Consider the following 15,970-nt stretch of genomic DNA (forward strand, 5'->3'; position numbering starts at 1 on the left):
GGACTTGTAGTAAATCTCTTCCCTCCCCTTTCCTTTCTCCCAGCTTGGCAGGAGCAGCTCAGGACCTTGTTTGCTGGTTCAGGCTCAACCAGACTCCAGCAAGAAAAGCTTATCACGAGAAATAGTATTATTTTCAAGACCTGATGACAGTCTTCCTCCTCCATCTGCTCTCTGGAAAACAACCCTCCCTAGGGCTGTCTTTTAGGATGCTCTAGTGCCACCTTGTGGCCAGAGGCGATAGCACAGCAGCAAAAGTCTCGCTCCTGGGGTACCAAGATGTCAAACAACCTGCTGCAGTACTCTGGGCAAATTACTAACCATCATGGGGCTGGGAAGGTGGTTCGGTGGTACAGTGCTTGCTTTGCATGCATGAGGCCCTGGGTTCTACTCCTCAGCACCACATAAGCAGAAAAAGCCAGAAGTGGTGCTGTGGCTTAAGTAGTAGAGCACTAGCCTTGAGCTGAAGAGCTGAGGGGCAGCGCCCAGGCCCATAGATCAGGCCCCAGGACTGACCCACCCCCCAAACAACAACAACAACAACGCAAAAGCATGGGGCTGGGAAGGTGGCTCAGTGGTAGAGCGCTTGCCTTGCATGCCTGAGGCCCTGGGTTCGATTCCTCAGCACCACATAAGCAAAAAGAAAAAAGCTGGAAGTGGTGCTGTGGCTCAAGTGGTAGGGCACTAGCCTTGAGCTGAAGAGCTGAGGGACAGTGCTCAGGCCTAGAGTTCAGGCCCCACAACCGGACCAAAAACAACAACAACAACAACGCAAAAGCAGATACAAAAAAGGAAGCTGAAGTGGTCCACCTGACCCACATTTGGCTGATTTCTTTTTTCTTTTTCTTTTTTGCTGGTCATGGGGCCTGAACTCTGGGTCTGGGCACTGTCCCCCAGCTCTTCGGCTCAAGGCTAGCACTCTAGCACTTGAGCCAGAGCACCACTTCTTCTGGCTTTTTCTGGTTATGTGGTGCTGAGGAATCGAACCCAGGGCCTCATGCATGCAAAGCAAACACTCTACCACTGAGCCACCTTCCCAATCCCATGGCTGAGTATTCTTGAGAATACTCTAAGGAGGAATTCTAGAGGGGTGGCACTTACTCCCATCCTCCTCCCAATCCCTGTGCTCCTCATCCAAAAATCTTTTGCTGCTCTGCCTGCTGAGAGGTGAAGACACTGGGTGAGGCATTTTGAGCTGAGATGCATTTCACCAGGCTGCAGACTCCTCACTGAAACCAATGGTCTGGAGAGGTCACTGAGCAGCTGAGGGATTCAAACACCCAGACTAAGCTCAAGACTCCTATCCCAGAAGATATGCATTCAACAGGGACTGTATACAGGGATAGGAAACTTTATTTGGGGCCTGTGTCCAGCTGGAGTGTAGAGGCCACTATGCCTTAATCCAGACTCTCACACCTGGCCTAGAGCTCAAGGTACAAGGTCACCACTTCTACACTTTTTGGGAGTACTGGGGTTTGAACTCAGGTCCTCGCACTTGCTAGGCAGGGGTTCTAGCCCACCCTCCACCTCTACATTAAGAGGATGCCAGCATAAGGCCTCCTCCCTCTCTGGTGCTTTGTTCCCTACGACCATGAGATCTTCCTCACTGAGAAGTTGTGCAAAGCAATCAGGCCAAAGGGCTTCGGCCTCCAGGGCTCCACACCCCATACAAAGGCCCTCGCGGGAGGTCTGGGTGGACAGCGGCTGTTCCCAGGGACTGACCCCACGACATCTGGCTAGAAGTAGCAGGTCCAGATACCTGCCAGGGTGCAGTGTCGGCTCGCCCAGCTTTTCAGGAAAAAACAGCCAAACCCTAGGGACAAAAGTCCGATGGTGGGAGGCACGGAATCAACCTCCGAATTCCAGAGGGGAGCCGCATGGCCGAGACCACTCGATGACCCACCCGGCCGTGTGAGGGGCTGGAGGTGCTTCTACCCGGACGGCTTCCGTCAGGGCCCCCTCCCACTCCTCGACGTTCCTTAGCGTCCCACAGATGTTCCCCGCGCCAGGGGATTCAACCTCGCTAACCTGCTTGGAAAGGGTCTGGGGTTTCAGCGCCTCTTGCAGCTGAGCGACAGCCCCTCACCTCCCTCCCCACCAATCCCGCCCCTTCCGCCCTCTAGGGGCGGGGCCAGCACGACGTCCGTCATCTAGGGGTGTGGCCATCATAACCGTAGCCAAACAACGTCGACTGGGGGCGGGGCCCGCACGGCTTCCGCCCTCCAGGGGGCGGGGCTAGCACGGCTTCGGCTTGCATCCTAGAAAGGAAACCCGGAGCGGAAGGCGGGGCGCTCCTTCCGGCTCCTCCTCCTCGGGCGGACGGCGACGTCGTGGGTCGGGATTTTGATCTGGAAGTCCGACCCTGACGGCATCCTCCGCATTCCCTCACATCCCCATCCCCAGCCGCACAGGGCTGCAGGATCCGAGCCCAGGGCGGGAGCCCGCCCCCCGTCCCCGCGCCGGCCCGGGCCCGCCCCGGGGGGCTCAGGGGAGGGCGTCCCGGGCCCTCCCGCCCGGCCCCGGCGGGGCTCTCCGCGCCCCGACCATGGCCCAGAAGCCGAAGGTCGACCCCCACGTCGGGCGGCTGGGGTACCTGCAGGCGCTGGTCACGGAGTTCCAGGAGACGCAGAGCCGAGGTGAGCGGCCGCGGGCGGGCGGGCGGGCGGGGTCCCCCGTGCCCCCCGCGGGGCCGGGCTCCAGTGCCGCTTTCCCACTCAGACGCCAAGGAGCAGGTCCTCGCCAACCTTGCCAACTTCGCCTATGACCCCAACAACTACCAGTACCTGCGGCAACTGCAAGTCCTGGATTTATTCCTCGACTCGCTGTCCGAGGAGAGTGAAACGCTGGTGGAGTTTGCAATTGGTAAGAATGGGGTCGAAACCTGATGGGCCGGGATGAGCTGAGCTTTGAAAGTGAGTCCTTGGGAAAGGAATCTCTTACATGGTCTCTCAGCGAGGGGGCGGCCCTTTTCCAATGTCCCCACGTGGTCCCCAATGTTCACACGTGGTCCAGGGTCAATGGTCTGGAAGTCACTGCACGGGGCTAGCTCTCTGCCTATCTGCCTTCCCTGTCGCTTGGAAACGAGATAATGAATTGAAGGAAAAGTTTGGGGATTATACTGTGTGTGTGTGTGTGTGCACGTGTAGCTAGTACTGGGGCTTGAACTCAAGGCCTAGGCTCTGTCTCAACTTTTTCATTCAAGGTCGGTGATGCACTACCATTGAGCCACAGCTCCACTACCGTCTTTTTGGTTGTTAATTGGAGATAAGACTCAACAGACTTTCCTCCCCTGGCGGGCTTCAAACTGCCATCCTTTTACTGTCAACTAAAACGGGCTGGAGGCGGCTCAAGTAATTCTACCAATGCCCAGCAAGCCTTGAGTGCTGCAAAAAAAAAAAAAAAAAAGTGAACAAAGCCAGGTGCCAGTCAGTGGCTCACACCTGCAATCCTAACTGATTGAGGGACTGAGTTTGAGAAGATCAAAGTAGTCCCTGAAGAAAAGTTCAAGAGTGTCAGAAAGCTGCATTCCGTGGTGCCTGTTATCCTAACTATGAAAGCCAGACTTGTTTTGTTTTGTTTAGGTCCTGCAGCTTGGGTGCAGTCCTTGGGATTTTTTGCTCAAGGCCAGCACTCTGCCATTGAGCCACAGCTCCATTTCTGGCTTGTTTAGTGGTTAATTGGAAATATTAGTCTCACAGACTTTCCTGCCAGGACAATCCTCAGATCTCAGCTTCCTGAATAGCTAGGATTACAAGCATGAGTCATTGGCACCCAACAAAACATCACTGATGGATAGAAAAATGTAGACACTTGGATCCTCACTTCAGAGCAGGTGCTCAGGCAGGGTGGCTGGAGGACTTACTGGCTACACACTTACACCTGGCACTGAGAGGGCACCACCTGATACCAGGCTCTACTTCTTTTTTTTTTTTTTTTTTTGCAAGTCATGGTGCCTGAACTCTGGGCCTGGGCACTGTCCCTCAGCTCTTCAGCTCAAGGCTAGCGCTCTACCACTTGAGCTACAGCGCCACTTCCGGTTTTCTGGTGGTTTATTGGAGATAGGAGTCTCACAGTCTCTCCTGCCCGGGCTGGCTTTGAACCATGATCCTCAGATCTCAGCCTCCTGAGTAGCTAGGATTACAGGCGTGAGCCACCAGCGCCCAGCTTGGTTTTCCCTGTTCTTTACAATTGTTTTGTTTTGGGGGTCCAGTCGTGCGCCTGAACTTTGGGCCTGGGTGCTGTCCCTCAGGTCTTCAGCTCAAGGCTAGCGGTCTACCACTTGAGCCACAGCGCCACTTCCGGCTTTTTTCCTTTTTGCTTATGTGGTGGTGGGGAATCAAACCAAGGGCCTCATGCATGCAAGGCAAGCGCTCTACCACTGAGCCACCTTCCCAGCCCGTGACTGCAATTGTTAATAGAAGAGTCTTCAGAGTTCAGATGTTGTAATTCATTTTGTACGGTTTGTTTTTATTTCATTAATTTATTTAGGCAGTACGGAGGTTTGAACTCAGAGCGAGGCAGGTGCTCTAACACTCCAGTTTCCTATGGTTCCTGCATGCTGATGCATCCTTTCTCCCAGGTAGGCATCTGAGAGTGGGAGTTGCCAGCCATAGGGAAATGTGTATCTAACTTTATTAGAAAATAATGTTGCCAGGCGTTGGTGGCTCACGCCTGTAATCCTAGTTACTCAAGAGGCTGAGATCTGAGGATTGTGGTTCGAAGCCAGCCTGGGCAGGAAAGTTCATCAGACTCTTACCTCCAGTTAACCACCGGAAAACCAGAAGTGGAGCTGTGGCTCAAAGTGGTAGAGTGGCTGGGCACCAATGGCTCACAGAAAAAGTCTGTGAGACTCTTATTTCCAATTAATCACTAGAAAACCAGAAGTGGCGCTGTGGCTCAAGAGGTAGAGCACTCGCCTTGAGCTAAAGAGCACAGGGATAGTGCCCAAGCCCAGAGTTAAAGCCCCACAACTGACAAAATAAAAAAAGTGATAGAGTGCTAGTCCCTTGAGCAAAAGAGCCTAGGGACATTGACCAGGCCCTGAGTTCAAGCCCCATGACCGACAAAAAAAGCAAAGAAAGAAAGAAAGAAAGAGAGAGTGTGTGTAGACAGTGCCGTGGCTTACACCTATAATCCTAGCTACTCAGGAGGCTGGGATCTGAGGAAAGCCAGCCTGGGCAAGAAGGTCTGTGAAACTCTTATCTCCAATTAATCACCAAAAAGCTATAACTGGTTCAAGTAGTAGAGTGCTAGCTGGGAGCAAAAAAGCTCAGGGACAGTGAGTGCCTAGACCCAGAGTTCAAGCCCCTAGGAGGGGCAAAAAATAAATAAGAATGAGCTTGTAATCCAGTGACAGACACCTGTCTAAAGTCAGCAGGACTGGTGGTATACTGCTGAGCTGCACCAGCCCACCTGACATTCCTGTCCATGTCCGGGTTCAGCCCAGACTCACCCAGGTATACTTGGGGCCCAGGGCTCGTGTAGCTGTTTGAGATGTCTCATGTTCCTTGGGCGCCATCTTGTGCCAGCAGACCTTCTTGCCCCTCAGGTTCTCTCCTGGGTCCTCAGTCCCGTTTCCATAGCCAAGGGATACAGCCAGGTAGGCACAGGAGTCTAAAGGTAGCTGGTGCCAGTGGCGGACACCTGCAATCCTAGCTACTCGGGAGGCTGAGATCTGATTGTGACAGTTTGCATTTATCTCTAAGGCCAGCAAAAATTTGTGAGTGAAAAAGCTAAGGGACAGCATCCAATCCATGAGTTCAAGCCCATTACCCCCACCAAAAAAAAAAAAAAATGGTGTACTATGTTGGGCCCGAGCAGCTGGTGATCTCTGGCAGGCACCTGATCCATCCTTGGAAGGCTTCCAGGCCCTGACCTGCAGCTTCTGTCCCCACCCGCCAACTGATGCCATCAGATTATCCCCTAATTCCCTGCCCAGACACACCTGAGCGTGCTGCAACTCACTCTACAGCAGAGATAAACCACCTGCCCGGCCCCAGTCCCCAGTGAGGAGGAGGTGCCCCATTCAGAAGGGGTGGCGTGGGGTGTCTGAGAGCCAGAGGCCTGCCAGTGTTTCTACTTGTCCTTGCATCAAGCTAAGCCTGGCAGTAGTTGTCTGTGGCTTCCACAGGAACACCATTGCTCCTACTGGAGGCAGAGTTCCCTCACTGGGGAATTTAGTTTCTCCCACTAGAGCAAAGTTGAAGGTAGCACTTGCTCCTGTGTTCACTGAGTACCACGATGCCAGGCACAGTGGTGAGCCGGCCAGCAGCACCGGCCTGCAGCCCTTAATGCAGGGACAAAGTACAGAAGGTGGGGACATAGTGACTCCCCGATGGGCTAAAAGGAGTGAGTGCTGAGGCAGAGTGGCTAGGGAGGTGGAGCTCTGCTGCCGCCACGCATGACTATGCCATGCATCCAGGTGGACCGGCTCCTGTCCCATCCTCCAGCCTCTGCAGTTCTGCAGGTCCTCTCCTTCAAACTACTTCCAGCACGCCAGGCACCAGTGGCTCACGCCTGCAGTCCTAGCTACTCAAGAGGCTCAGATCTGAGGATTTTGGTTCAAAGCTAGCCCAGGCAGGAAAGTCCATAAGCCTCTTACCTCCAGTTAACCACCAAAAAAATCTGAGGTTGGCTGGGAAGGTAGCTCAGTGGTAGAGCGCTTGCCTTGCATGCATGAGGCACTGTGTTCGATTCCTCAGCACCACATAAGCAAAAAGAAAAGAGCCGGCAGTGGCGCTGTGGCTCAAGTGGTAGAGCACTAGCCTTGAGCTAAAGAGCTGAGGGACAGGACAGCGCCCAGGCCCAGAAACCAGACCCCACAACCTGACCAAAAAAAAAAACTGAAGTGGAGCTGTGACTCAGTTGGTAGAGCACTAGCCTTCAGCAAAACAAAGCTCAGGGATGGTGCCTGAGTCCTGCTCCAAAAAATAAATAATAATAATACTTCTAGCAAATGTTTGCGGAGCCTGCCTTGCTTGTATCAAACTCCAAGGACCTGACCTCCCTGAAGCCCCTCCTCGCAGGCTGGTGGAGAAGATAAAAAGCGGGAAAACAAATGTGGTAGATGATTTCCTCAGGATTCAGTCTGAAAAATATGCCAGTGATGAGGGGCCATCCGGGCATGGGGGGAGGCATCCAGCAGGCTGACCAGAGTGGCCCAGGCTCACCCAGCAGAGCGGCCTGTCACCAGCAAGAAAGCTGGGGAGGGGTAGGGGGGGAGGGGCAGACAGGGACCTGAGCAAAGGGTGCAGAGGCATGAGAACAAATGGATTACTCTAAAAGCCAGTCCTCTAAAGCAGGAGCCAGCTGTAGAACCAAACCTTGGCGACTCATGCTTCGTCCCTGCCTGGGCGCCAGGGGAAGGTGTCTTTGTTGAGAGTGTATGTGTGCACTCATGCCAGTATTGTGACCTGGGCCTCACACTGTTGCTTGGCATTTTTGCTCAAAGCTGGTACTCTGAGCTTGGTACCAGTGGCTCACGCCTTTAATCTTAGGTATTCAGGAGGCTGAGATCTGAGGATCATGGTTCCAAGCCAGCCTGGGCAAGAAAGTTCAAGAGACTTTTTTTTTTTGGCCAGTCATGGGGCTGAATTCTGGGCCTGGGCGCTGTCCCTCAGCTCTTTAGCTCAAGGCTAGTGCTCTACCACTTGAGCCACAGTGCCTCTTCGGACTTTTTCTGCTTATGTGGTGCTGAGGAGTCGAGCCCAGGGCCTCATGCATGCGAGGCAAGCACTTTACCGCTGAGCCACCTTCCCAGCCCTCAAGAGACTCTTATCTCCAGTTAGCCACCAGAAAACTGGAAGTGGTTTAAAGTGGTAGAGTGCTAGCCCTGAGTGAAAAAGCTCAGGCCCTGAGTACAAGACCCACATCTGACCAGAAAAAAAAAGCTGGCACTCTACCACTTGTCAACTTTCATTTCTGGCTTTTTGTTAATTAAGAGATAAGAATTTCTTGGGGCTTGAACTCTGGGCCTGGGCGCTGTCCCTCAGCTCTTCAGCTCAAGGCAAGTGCTGGCCCACTTGAGTCACAATGCCACTTCTGGTTTTCTGCTGGTTCATTGGAGATAAGAGTCTCACAGGCTCTCCTGCCCGGGCTGGCTTTGAACCACAATCCTCAGATCTCAGCCTCCTGAGTAGCTAGGATTACAGGCGTGAGCCATCAGCACCCAGCAGCCCCAGCTTCTTAGTTGGATCTTAGGGGTACCTGCTTGGTAATTTCCAGAGAAGCAGGGGAAGCAGGCATGACCCTCACCTTTGACTGGCCGCTCGGGCATGTTAATACAAATGAGCCAAGATGTAGTTTCCTCCTCCTAGAAGCAGGAACCAACAGATAGAGGTAAGATGGCAGGAAACTGAGTCAGTGTGCACAGGAAGTTGTCTGCTTGCACTAAAAAGCCAATGCTAAGGAAAGGGTCCTCTAAGTAGAAGTATCTGTCCCCAAGGTCAAGAAGTCACAAAGTTGAGGGGCCCTGAGGAGACTGGGGAGTGGGAAAGGGGTCTGATCTGACACTCAGGCCTTTTCTGCTTTCCCTAGAATCCTAGACAGTGATGTGAAAATGACATTATAATGCTCTCGCCTCATGCCCACAAAATGTTGCCAGCAGAACATCTGCATTACATTGTTAATAAGAGCTGGCTTTGGAAACACCAATGAGGGTACCTTTCTTAAATTAAATATCTGTATTTACATATGTTTTAAATTGTGGGATAAAGAAACAAGTGTTAGCCAGGTGCTGGAGGCTCACGCCTGTAATCCTAGCAACTCAGGAGGCTGAGATCTGAGGATCGTGGTTCAAAGCCAGTCCAGGCAGGAAAGTCCGTGAGACTCTTATCTCCAATGAGCTACCAGAAAACCGGAAGTGGCACTATGGCTCAAGCAGTAGAGCGAGTGCAGGGACAGCACCCAGGCCCAGAGTTCAAGCCCCACAACTGACAACAAAAACAAAAACCAAGTGATAATAGCCTCGTGCTAGTGACTTATTCCAGTAGCTAATCAGGAGGCTGAGACCCAGAGGATCTTAATTTGAGGCCAGTCCAGACAGAAAAGCCCATGAGACTCCATTTTCAAAATAACCAGAGAAGAGCTTGACAAGAAGTGTGGCTGGAGATCCCGAGAACAAGCTGAGAAAGTGTGAGGCCCTGACTTCAGAACTTAATAGTGGGCAATGAATAAAAGAAAAAGGAAAGCGTACCAGCCCTCAAAGTTCTGAACCAAGAAGAGGCGCTTGTGCCCACTGTGACAAGCTAGGTGATGGTGGCAGGCTGGTCTTTGTGGAAATGGGAGAGAGCTGGGGCCTGGAGTCTTCTCATCCCTTATCCCTGGGCCAGCATCCCAGTGCCTCCTCACAGCTCACTGGGCAAAGAGGAACCCGGGAGGAGGAGGAGGGAGGAAGCCAGGCCCTGGCACCCAGGCTCCACACTGCTTTTCCCCAGGAGGCCTCTGCAACCTGTGCTCAGACAGGACCAACAAGGAATACATCCTGCAGGCAGGGGGCGTCCCACTCATCATCAACTGCCTGTCCAGCCCCAACGAGGAGACGGTGCTGTCCGCTGTGACCACGCTCATGTACCTGAGCTCACCACGCCCTGGCTCTCACCCCGAGCTCACCTCCATGCCAGTCATCCAGTGCATGCTGCGCTTCTCTCTCTCGGCCAGCACAAGGCTCCAGAACCTGGCCCAGATCTTCCTGCAGGACTTCTGTTCCCCAGGCCAGGTGGCTGAAGCCCAAAGCTGGCAGGCGCACTCTGCTCTGGGTATCCCACTGCCAAGGAATGAGACCCCCCAGCAACCCTGATCCAGGGAGACTCCCGCGGCTCTAGCATCCCTGCTACCAGAGACCACCCTCTTGAAGGGCAAAGGGGCAGACGGCTGAGGAAGTCCCTGCTGCAGCAGCAGTACCGTCTTCAGGGTGAGGTTTTTCAGCACGGGTCTCACACGGGTAAAACTAGACCGAGATACATACATGGAGAAGGGACCAAAAGCTAGTGCCGCTCATGGGGGGGGCTGGCACTCAACACACTATAAATGAAGGACCTACCTCTGGTCCCCCACTGCCAGGCTCACACCCCCGTAGGATGTGCAGGCTTCAGGTGTGCAGGGTGGACTGTGAGCAGTGGTTGGGACCATGGCATTAAAGGAAAGCTAGGGAGATGCCACGCCCCTCCAGGGCTGTGCAAGACCATACCACCACTCATCTCCAAGTTGGGCATTTGAGCATGGCAGACACTGACCCAGGTAACTACAGCTCAGGAGTAGCTGTCTACACAACCCTCCAACCTACTGTGTATCCTGTGAGGAATACAAAGATGGAGATGTGCTCCCTGCCCTTGTTGATGCAGCCCAATGACTGCTAATATGACCAGCAGACAGCAAAGCTTGGTGTGGTGACACACAACTGTAATCCCAGAAAGGCTCATAAGAGGCAACAAGATCACAGGTTCAAGGCTAGCCCAGACTACAAAATCCAAAATACTTTAAATAAAGATTGCCAGAAGCTGGGCACTGTGTAATCCTATCTACTCAGAAGGCTGAGATCTGAAGATCATGTTCAAAGCCAGCCTGGGTAGAAATGTTGTGAGACGCTTACCTCCAATTAACCACCAAAAAGCCAGAAGTGGAGCTGAGTCTCAAGTGGTAGAGCCATACCCTTGAGCAAAACAAGGCTAAGGAACAGCACCAAAGCCCTGACTTCATGCCCCGGTACTGGCATCAAATAAAGACCCTTGGAGCTGGCCCTTTTCTGCTGTCATGGTTGATGAGGGGAGGCCGACCCCTGGAAGGGCCCTCTGGAACTTGGGGGGGTGCAAGTTGGGGTGATGCTCCAGACACAAGGACCACCCATCTGGTGTATATGTCCAGTGTGTGGGGCCGAGGCAAGGTCACCTGCTCAGCTCCACCCTGGGCTCCTATGGCTTCCCCTTACCAAATAAACAGCCAGAGATTATGGTTTTTTGGTTTTGTAATTAAAAGCGTCCTGATTTCCCTACTGTATTTCCATGCCAGGCATGATTGTTCATTCAGCCTGCCATCTTGGAAGCTGCTTCATGATAGGGCTTGTGCAAGCAGACACTCTGGTGTCTATTCCCCAGCCAGGTCCTGCTCAGTCCTGCTGAACAGGTGCGCGCTTGCTGTCTATGATTCCCCTCCAGTTGTCACTCCAGGAGTGCAGCCGCCTCCTGGAGGGGGGCAGGGCCAGGTGCTGGTTGTGGCAGCAGGTGAACAAGATGTGCTCCCAGCTCGGGGTCTCCTCTAAACCTGGGACAGAAAAGGCAGCACATGTAATCTGTAATCTTGGTTATTTTTACTCCCTCTCTCTAATCCGGGCAGGCCAGATGTCTGGAGGTTGCCCGGGAAAAAGGGACCAACCTTGAATGTTGTCCTTGTCATCGATGAGCAGGTCCCCCCTGACCACCGTCTTGTCCCTCGTCAGGATAATGCGCTGCACAAACTCGGGCCCCAAGTTCTGCTCCACCCAGCGGTACTGTGGAGGAGACAGGTTTGCCAGTGGGGTCTGAGGGACCCTAAGTCAGGGGCCGTCAGTGGTGGGTGTGGACGTCACTGCTCCCCTTTCCCCAGGCCCCGGCTTTGTGTCTGTGGTCACGGTTACACCCCGGTTTGGAAAGCCTCGGCTTGCGCAGGCGCCGCACCTTCTCGCCCACACAGTGGTCATACTTGAGCAGGGGGCTGGTGCAGATGAAGACCTCGGTGCTGCGGGGGAGGAAGGGGAGCGGTCAGCCCGGGCGGAGCCTCCCTCGGCCCCCTCCGCGCCTGGGTCCGCCCTGCTCACCCGGGCATGCGGTTCATCTCCCGCAGGGCCTCCACGGCTCCGGGGATGGGCTCCAAGTCCAGGAAGAAGCCTGGCGCTTCGTACACACTGGCCACCTTGTCCTACGAGACACAAGCCCGGGGCTCGGGCGCCCGCCGGCGGAGGGGCGGGGGACCCGACCTTTCTGGACCTGGGGTGAACTGTGGACTCGGAGGTGGCGTCCCCGGACCGCGCCCCCACCCCCGCCGCCTCCTACCGCCAGGTCCGGCCGCAGGGCTCGGTACTGCTCGCGGGCCAGGAAGCCGCGGCGCTGCGCCAGCGGCACGTGCGGCTCTCCGGGAAAGCGGCGCCGGAAGCCCCGCAGGAGGCCGGCCTCGAAGTCGGCCAGCACGCCGTCCATGTCCACCAACACGCGCACAGGCCGCGCCGCCATCGCCGCCGGGAACCCCGGCAGCGCGCACGGGCGGAAGCGGGCGGCGCGGCGCCAGGGCCGAGCTCTGCGCGCCCAGACGGCCGCTTCCGGGACCGAGAGCGGTGGGCGGGGCCTGGCCGGTGATTTGCATAGAGCTGGACTTGGGTAATTTGCATAGGGCTCCGGACGCTCGGACCCGGGGACCCGGCGGCTCGCGGGCGGGAGAGCGGGAGGGCGGAGGGCGGAGGGCGGGCGGACTTCCTGGGGCGGGGGCTTGCGGCGCTCGCTCTTCTGGTATTCCGCTTTCTACCTCAAAGTGTGACCTTCACCTAGGTGTTACCTTAGGCGATCTGAACGACCGGGAGCAGCGTCTGAGGAGTCGCCCGTGGGGCGCCCGCTCCCGGCGGGGGGGCCGGACCAGAGCTGTCTGCAGACAGCGCCAGCCCAGGCCCAAGTCTGGGGGCTGCGGATTAACGCGAGTGAGTGAATGGACTCAGCTGGGTTTAAGCTCCCGACGGCCAACGCATGAACCAGTTAGCTTGAGGCAGGGGTTTCTTCTTCAAACCGGAGCCAGATTTCCACCTGGCTCCGGTAACCAGCGCTCGCTCCCCCCCCCCCCCCCCCCCCCCCGCGCACCGCATCCCGAGCACGTCCGGTAACCAGCGCTCGTCCCGCCCCCCCTTCCCCCTCCCCGCCCCCCCCCCCCCCGCGCACCGCATCCCGAGCGCGTCCGGTAACCAGCGCTCGTCCCGCCCCCCCTTCCCCCTCCCCGCCCCCCCCCCCCGCGCACCGCATCCTTAGCGCGTCCGGTAACCAGCGCTCGTCCCGCCCCCCCTTCCCCCTCCCCGCCGCCCCCCCCTTCCCCCTCCCCGCCCCCCCCCCCCACCGCGCACCGCATCCCTGCTCGGTCAGAACTTTGCATTCCCCGTGGAAAGCGATGAGCTTCGCTAACTTTTGTGGAATCCTCTGTAAATCTCACATCCACATCTATTTACCTCACAAACTACACTGATCGGAGTAGGAGCCTCTCTTGCTGCTCCAGCTCAGCTGAGGGCCCTCTATGTCCAAACCACGGCGGCAGGAGCCGCAGAAGGGGCAGCCTGTGGCTCAAGCGTCAGACTGCCAAGAGAGCAGGAGAGCAGACAGGAGAGCAGGCAGGCCCGAGGGGAGCAGGAGAGAGGGGAGCAGGCAGGCCAGAGGGGAGCAGGCAAACTGAGCACGCTGGAAGCCCTCGGTTTAGAGACGTGGGGGAGGAGGGCACTGATCATTCTAGGGTGAGTCAGTTTAGAATGTGGAGGAGGCTGCATTGGCAGAGCCTTAGGTCCCTGGGCTTTGTCCTGATGCCGCACAAACTTCGCTAAGAGGTCTGGCTGCCAAGAATGTTTCTGCTGCCCCTTTAGGGAATCTTTTTTTTTTTTTTTGCCAGTCCTGGGCGCTGTCCCTGAGCTTCTTGTGCTCAAGGCCAGCACTCTGCCACTTGAGCCATAGCACCACTTCTGGCATTTTGGTAGTTAATTGAAGATGAAAGTCTCATGGACTTTCCTGCCTGGGCCAGCTTTGAACTGTGATCCTCAGATCTCAGCCTCCTAAGATTACAAGTGTGAGTGTGAGCCACCAGCACCAACCTGGATAACTTTTAATATCCATTATAATTTACAAGGATAACTTTTAATATCCATTATAATTTAGTTTATATTTAATATTATCCATTTTAAGATCATGTGATTTCACATTCCAGACCTGAAATTTTCTTGAACATGGTCTTGCAAACATTTCATTTCCTAAAACCTTCTTTGACAATATCAGACCTCAATTCCGAGTAGGCACTTACCTTCAGAGAGTAAAGCCAACTTATCAAGTTATGACACAAACCAGGATATTTCCAGGAACTCCACCCTTATTCACTCACAGGCTAAGGGTGCAGGTTCCCTCCCTTTGAGATTCATAATAGAAATCATCGTAAGCCGGTAAAACCAGTGTTGCTATTTATAAAGCTGACCTGCTTCAGAAATATTGGAACAATCATGATATAGCTGTTGATTCAACCTTTTGCAAAATGCTTTATTGCCATAATAAAGGGAGAAAAAACCTAACATTCAACCATCTACACGGGGCACCAGTGGCTCATGCCTGTAATCCTAGCTACTTAGAAGGCTGAGATCTCAGGATCGCAGTTCAAGTCCCCCTGGATGGGGAGAAAGTCCATGAGACTCTTATCTCCAATAAACCACCAGAAAACTGGAAGTGGCGTCGTGGCTCAAGTGGTAGAGTCCCAGCCTTGAGCTGAAGAGCTGAGAGACAGCGCCCAGGCCCAGAGTTCAAGCCCCACAACCAGCAAAATAAAAGGGGAGGGGAGGGAGGGAGAGGGGAAAGGAGCTCAAATGGTAGAGCACCTGCCTATGGAGTGCAAGATCCTAAGTTCAAACTTCTTGTTACAGAACTAAGGGAGGAAAGAAGGAAGGAAGGGAGGGCTGGGGATGTGGTTTAGTGGTAGAGGGCTTGTCTCGCATGCATGAAGCCCTGGGTTCCTCAGTACTACATAAACAGAAAAAGCCAGAAGTGGCGCTGTGGCTCAAGTGGTAGTGCCAGCCTTGAGCAAAAGAAGCTCAGGGACAGTGCCTAGGCCCAAGTTCAAGGTCCAGGTCTGGCAAAAAAAAAAAAAAGATAAAAAAAGGAAGAAAGGAAAAAGAAAAATGAAGAAAGGAAGAAATGAAAGAAGTAACTAAGAAGAAAGGGGCCTAATTTGGATATTCAAATGAATTGTAGCTTACCTGGCAGATCAGCGAGTACAAAGCTAAGTACCAGTCTTGCCAAAGCTGTAGAACTGCAGCTGTAGAAACCAAAAGCTCTTCTCCTGTCTTCTGGATGCTTCTTTGAAGCCTTCTCCTCTGATCACAGGCCATAGAAAAGAGCTTCACTAGAATAGAGGCTCAAAGCTTTATTCACCATGGGTGCTGGGGATGGAAACCAGGCCTCCCTGGGGACCCACTGCCTCCAGGCCCTGCCACAGCCACTTTGACATGCTTTGACATGCGCAAAGGGAAGGTAGGCAGTAGAAATGTCTCGGGTATTTTTTGTTGTTGTTGGTCATGGGGCCTGAACTCTGGGCCTGGGTGCTGTCCCTCAGTTCTTCAGCTCAAGGCTAGTGCTCTACCACTTGAGCCACAGCACCACTTCTAATTTTCTGGTGGTTTATTGGAAATAGAAGTCTCATGGACTTTTCTGCCCGAGGTGGCTTTGAACCTTGATCTTCAGATCTCAGTTTCTTGAGTAGCTAGGATTATAGGCATGAGCCACTGGTGCCCAGCTATGTATTTTTTTGGAGAACACCCTTCCTTCCTCTGCATCTTCACCAAATCACCAAATGCCTCACCAAATCAGCTTGCAGGATTGTGAGGAGGCAGCAGACCCAGTGTCAGAAAGAAGACACAGACACAGCGGTTGCAAACGTGGATATTGTTTACTTGAAGCAACAGTCCAGGATTGAGCAGTACAACACATTTAAGGATGAGACTTCCTCTCATGGTCGAGCACCAGCATCATGCACACAGCATCAAGCTACTTAATAAGAACACACACAGCCCCGGCCCCGCCCCTGCATGGGGACCTCCACCTCTCCGGCATCACTGCCTCCCTCCACTGCCTCAACCACTGGGCCTTTCCAGGCAGCCTTGGCCCCACACCAGATGCTGACCTGGGCATCACAGCAGCAGAAGCGCCCACTGGCCAGCCAGTCATCTTGGCATGCGGCAGCAAGGTGACAGGGGTGGGCCTCTGTTGGTCCACAGGGAACC

The 15,970-nt window shown here is 54.4% G+C and overlaps 2 protein-coding genes across 5 annotated transcripts; one reads left to right on the forward strand and one right to left on the reverse strand.

Moving 5' to 3' along the window:
- The first annotated feature begins 2,485 nt into the window (after positions 1-2,485).
- On the forward strand, positions 2,486-10,560 carry Armc7 (armadillo repeat containing 7). 4 transcript variants are annotated; one of them, XR_006151419.1, is made up of 4 exons: positions 2,494-2,633; positions 2,716-2,859; positions 4,486-4,576; positions 9,432-9,507. XR_006151419.1 is itself a non-coding variant. In XM_042702695.1 (3 exons), exons 1-3 carry the CDS (start codon positions 2,543-2,545, stop codon positions 9,791-9,793), a joined length of 597 nt encoding a protein of 198 aa, XP_042558629.1. In that variant the 5' UTR covers positions 2,486-2,542; the 3' UTR covers positions 9,794-10,560. The 4 variants fall into 4 exon arrangements, 3 of the variants coding, with proteins under 3 accessions (XP_042558629.1, XP_042558628.1, XP_042558627.1); XM_042702695.1 differs by lacking the exon at positions 4,486-4,576 and having other exon boundaries at positions 2,486-2,633; positions 9,432-10,560; XM_042702694.1 differs by lacking the exons at positions 4,486-4,576; positions 9,432-9,507 and adding an exon at positions 10,523-10,556.
- A 379-nt stretch (positions 10,561-10,939) lies between these two features.
- Positions 10,940-12,241, reverse strand: Nt5c (5', 3'-nucleotidase, cytosolic). The gene is made up of 5 exons (XM_042702691.1): positions 12,021-12,241; positions 11,786-11,886; positions 11,646-11,706; positions 11,365-11,479; positions 10,940-11,253 (listed from the first exon to the last, which is right to left on the reverse strand). Exons 1-5 carry the CDS (start codon positions 12,195-12,197, stop codon positions 11,099-11,101), a joined length of 609 nt encoding a protein of 202 aa, XP_042558625.1. The 5' UTR covers positions 12,198-12,241; the 3' UTR covers positions 10,940-11,098.
- Positions 12,242-15,970: the final 3,729 nt, after the last annotated feature.

This window comes from Dipodomys spectabilis, unplaced genomic scaffold (assembly GCF_019054845.1).
Source record: "Dipodomys spectabilis isolate Male_0828 unplaced genomic scaffold, ASM1905484v1 ptg000329l, whole genome shotgun sequence".
In the NCBI taxonomy this organism is placed as follows: Eukaryota; Metazoa; Chordata; class Mammalia; order Rodentia; family Heteromyidae; genus Dipodomys; species Dipodomys spectabilis.

Excerpts from the sequence above, each read along its gene's own strand:
- Nt5c (XM_042702691.1), bottom strand. The coding sequence starts at position 12,197 with ATGGCGGCGCGGCCTGTGCGCGTGTTGGTGGACATGGACGGCGTGCTG. Across the intron at positions 11,887-12,020 it reads CCCTGCGGCCGGACCTGGCG|GACAAGGTGGCCAGTGTGTA; the intron begins GTAGGAGGCGGC and ends TGTGTCTCGTAG. Across the intron at positions 11,254-11,364 it reads TGACAAGGACAACATTCAAG|GTTTAGAGGAGACCCCGAGC; the intron begins GTTGGTCCCTTT and ends TTTCTGTCCCAG.
- Armc7 (XM_042702695.1), top strand. The coding sequence starts at position 2,543 with ATGGCCCAGAAGCCGAAGGTCGACCCCCACGTCGGGCGGCTGGGGTAC. Across the intron at positions 2,634-2,715 it reads CCAGGAGACGCAGAGCCGAG|ACGCCAAGGAGCAGGTCCTC; the intron begins GTGAGCGGCCGC and ends TTTCCCACTCAG. Across the intron at positions 2,860-9,431 it reads GCTGGTGGAGTTTGCAATTG|GAGGCCTCTGCAACCTGTGC; the intron begins GTAAGAATGGGG and ends GCTTTTCCCCAG.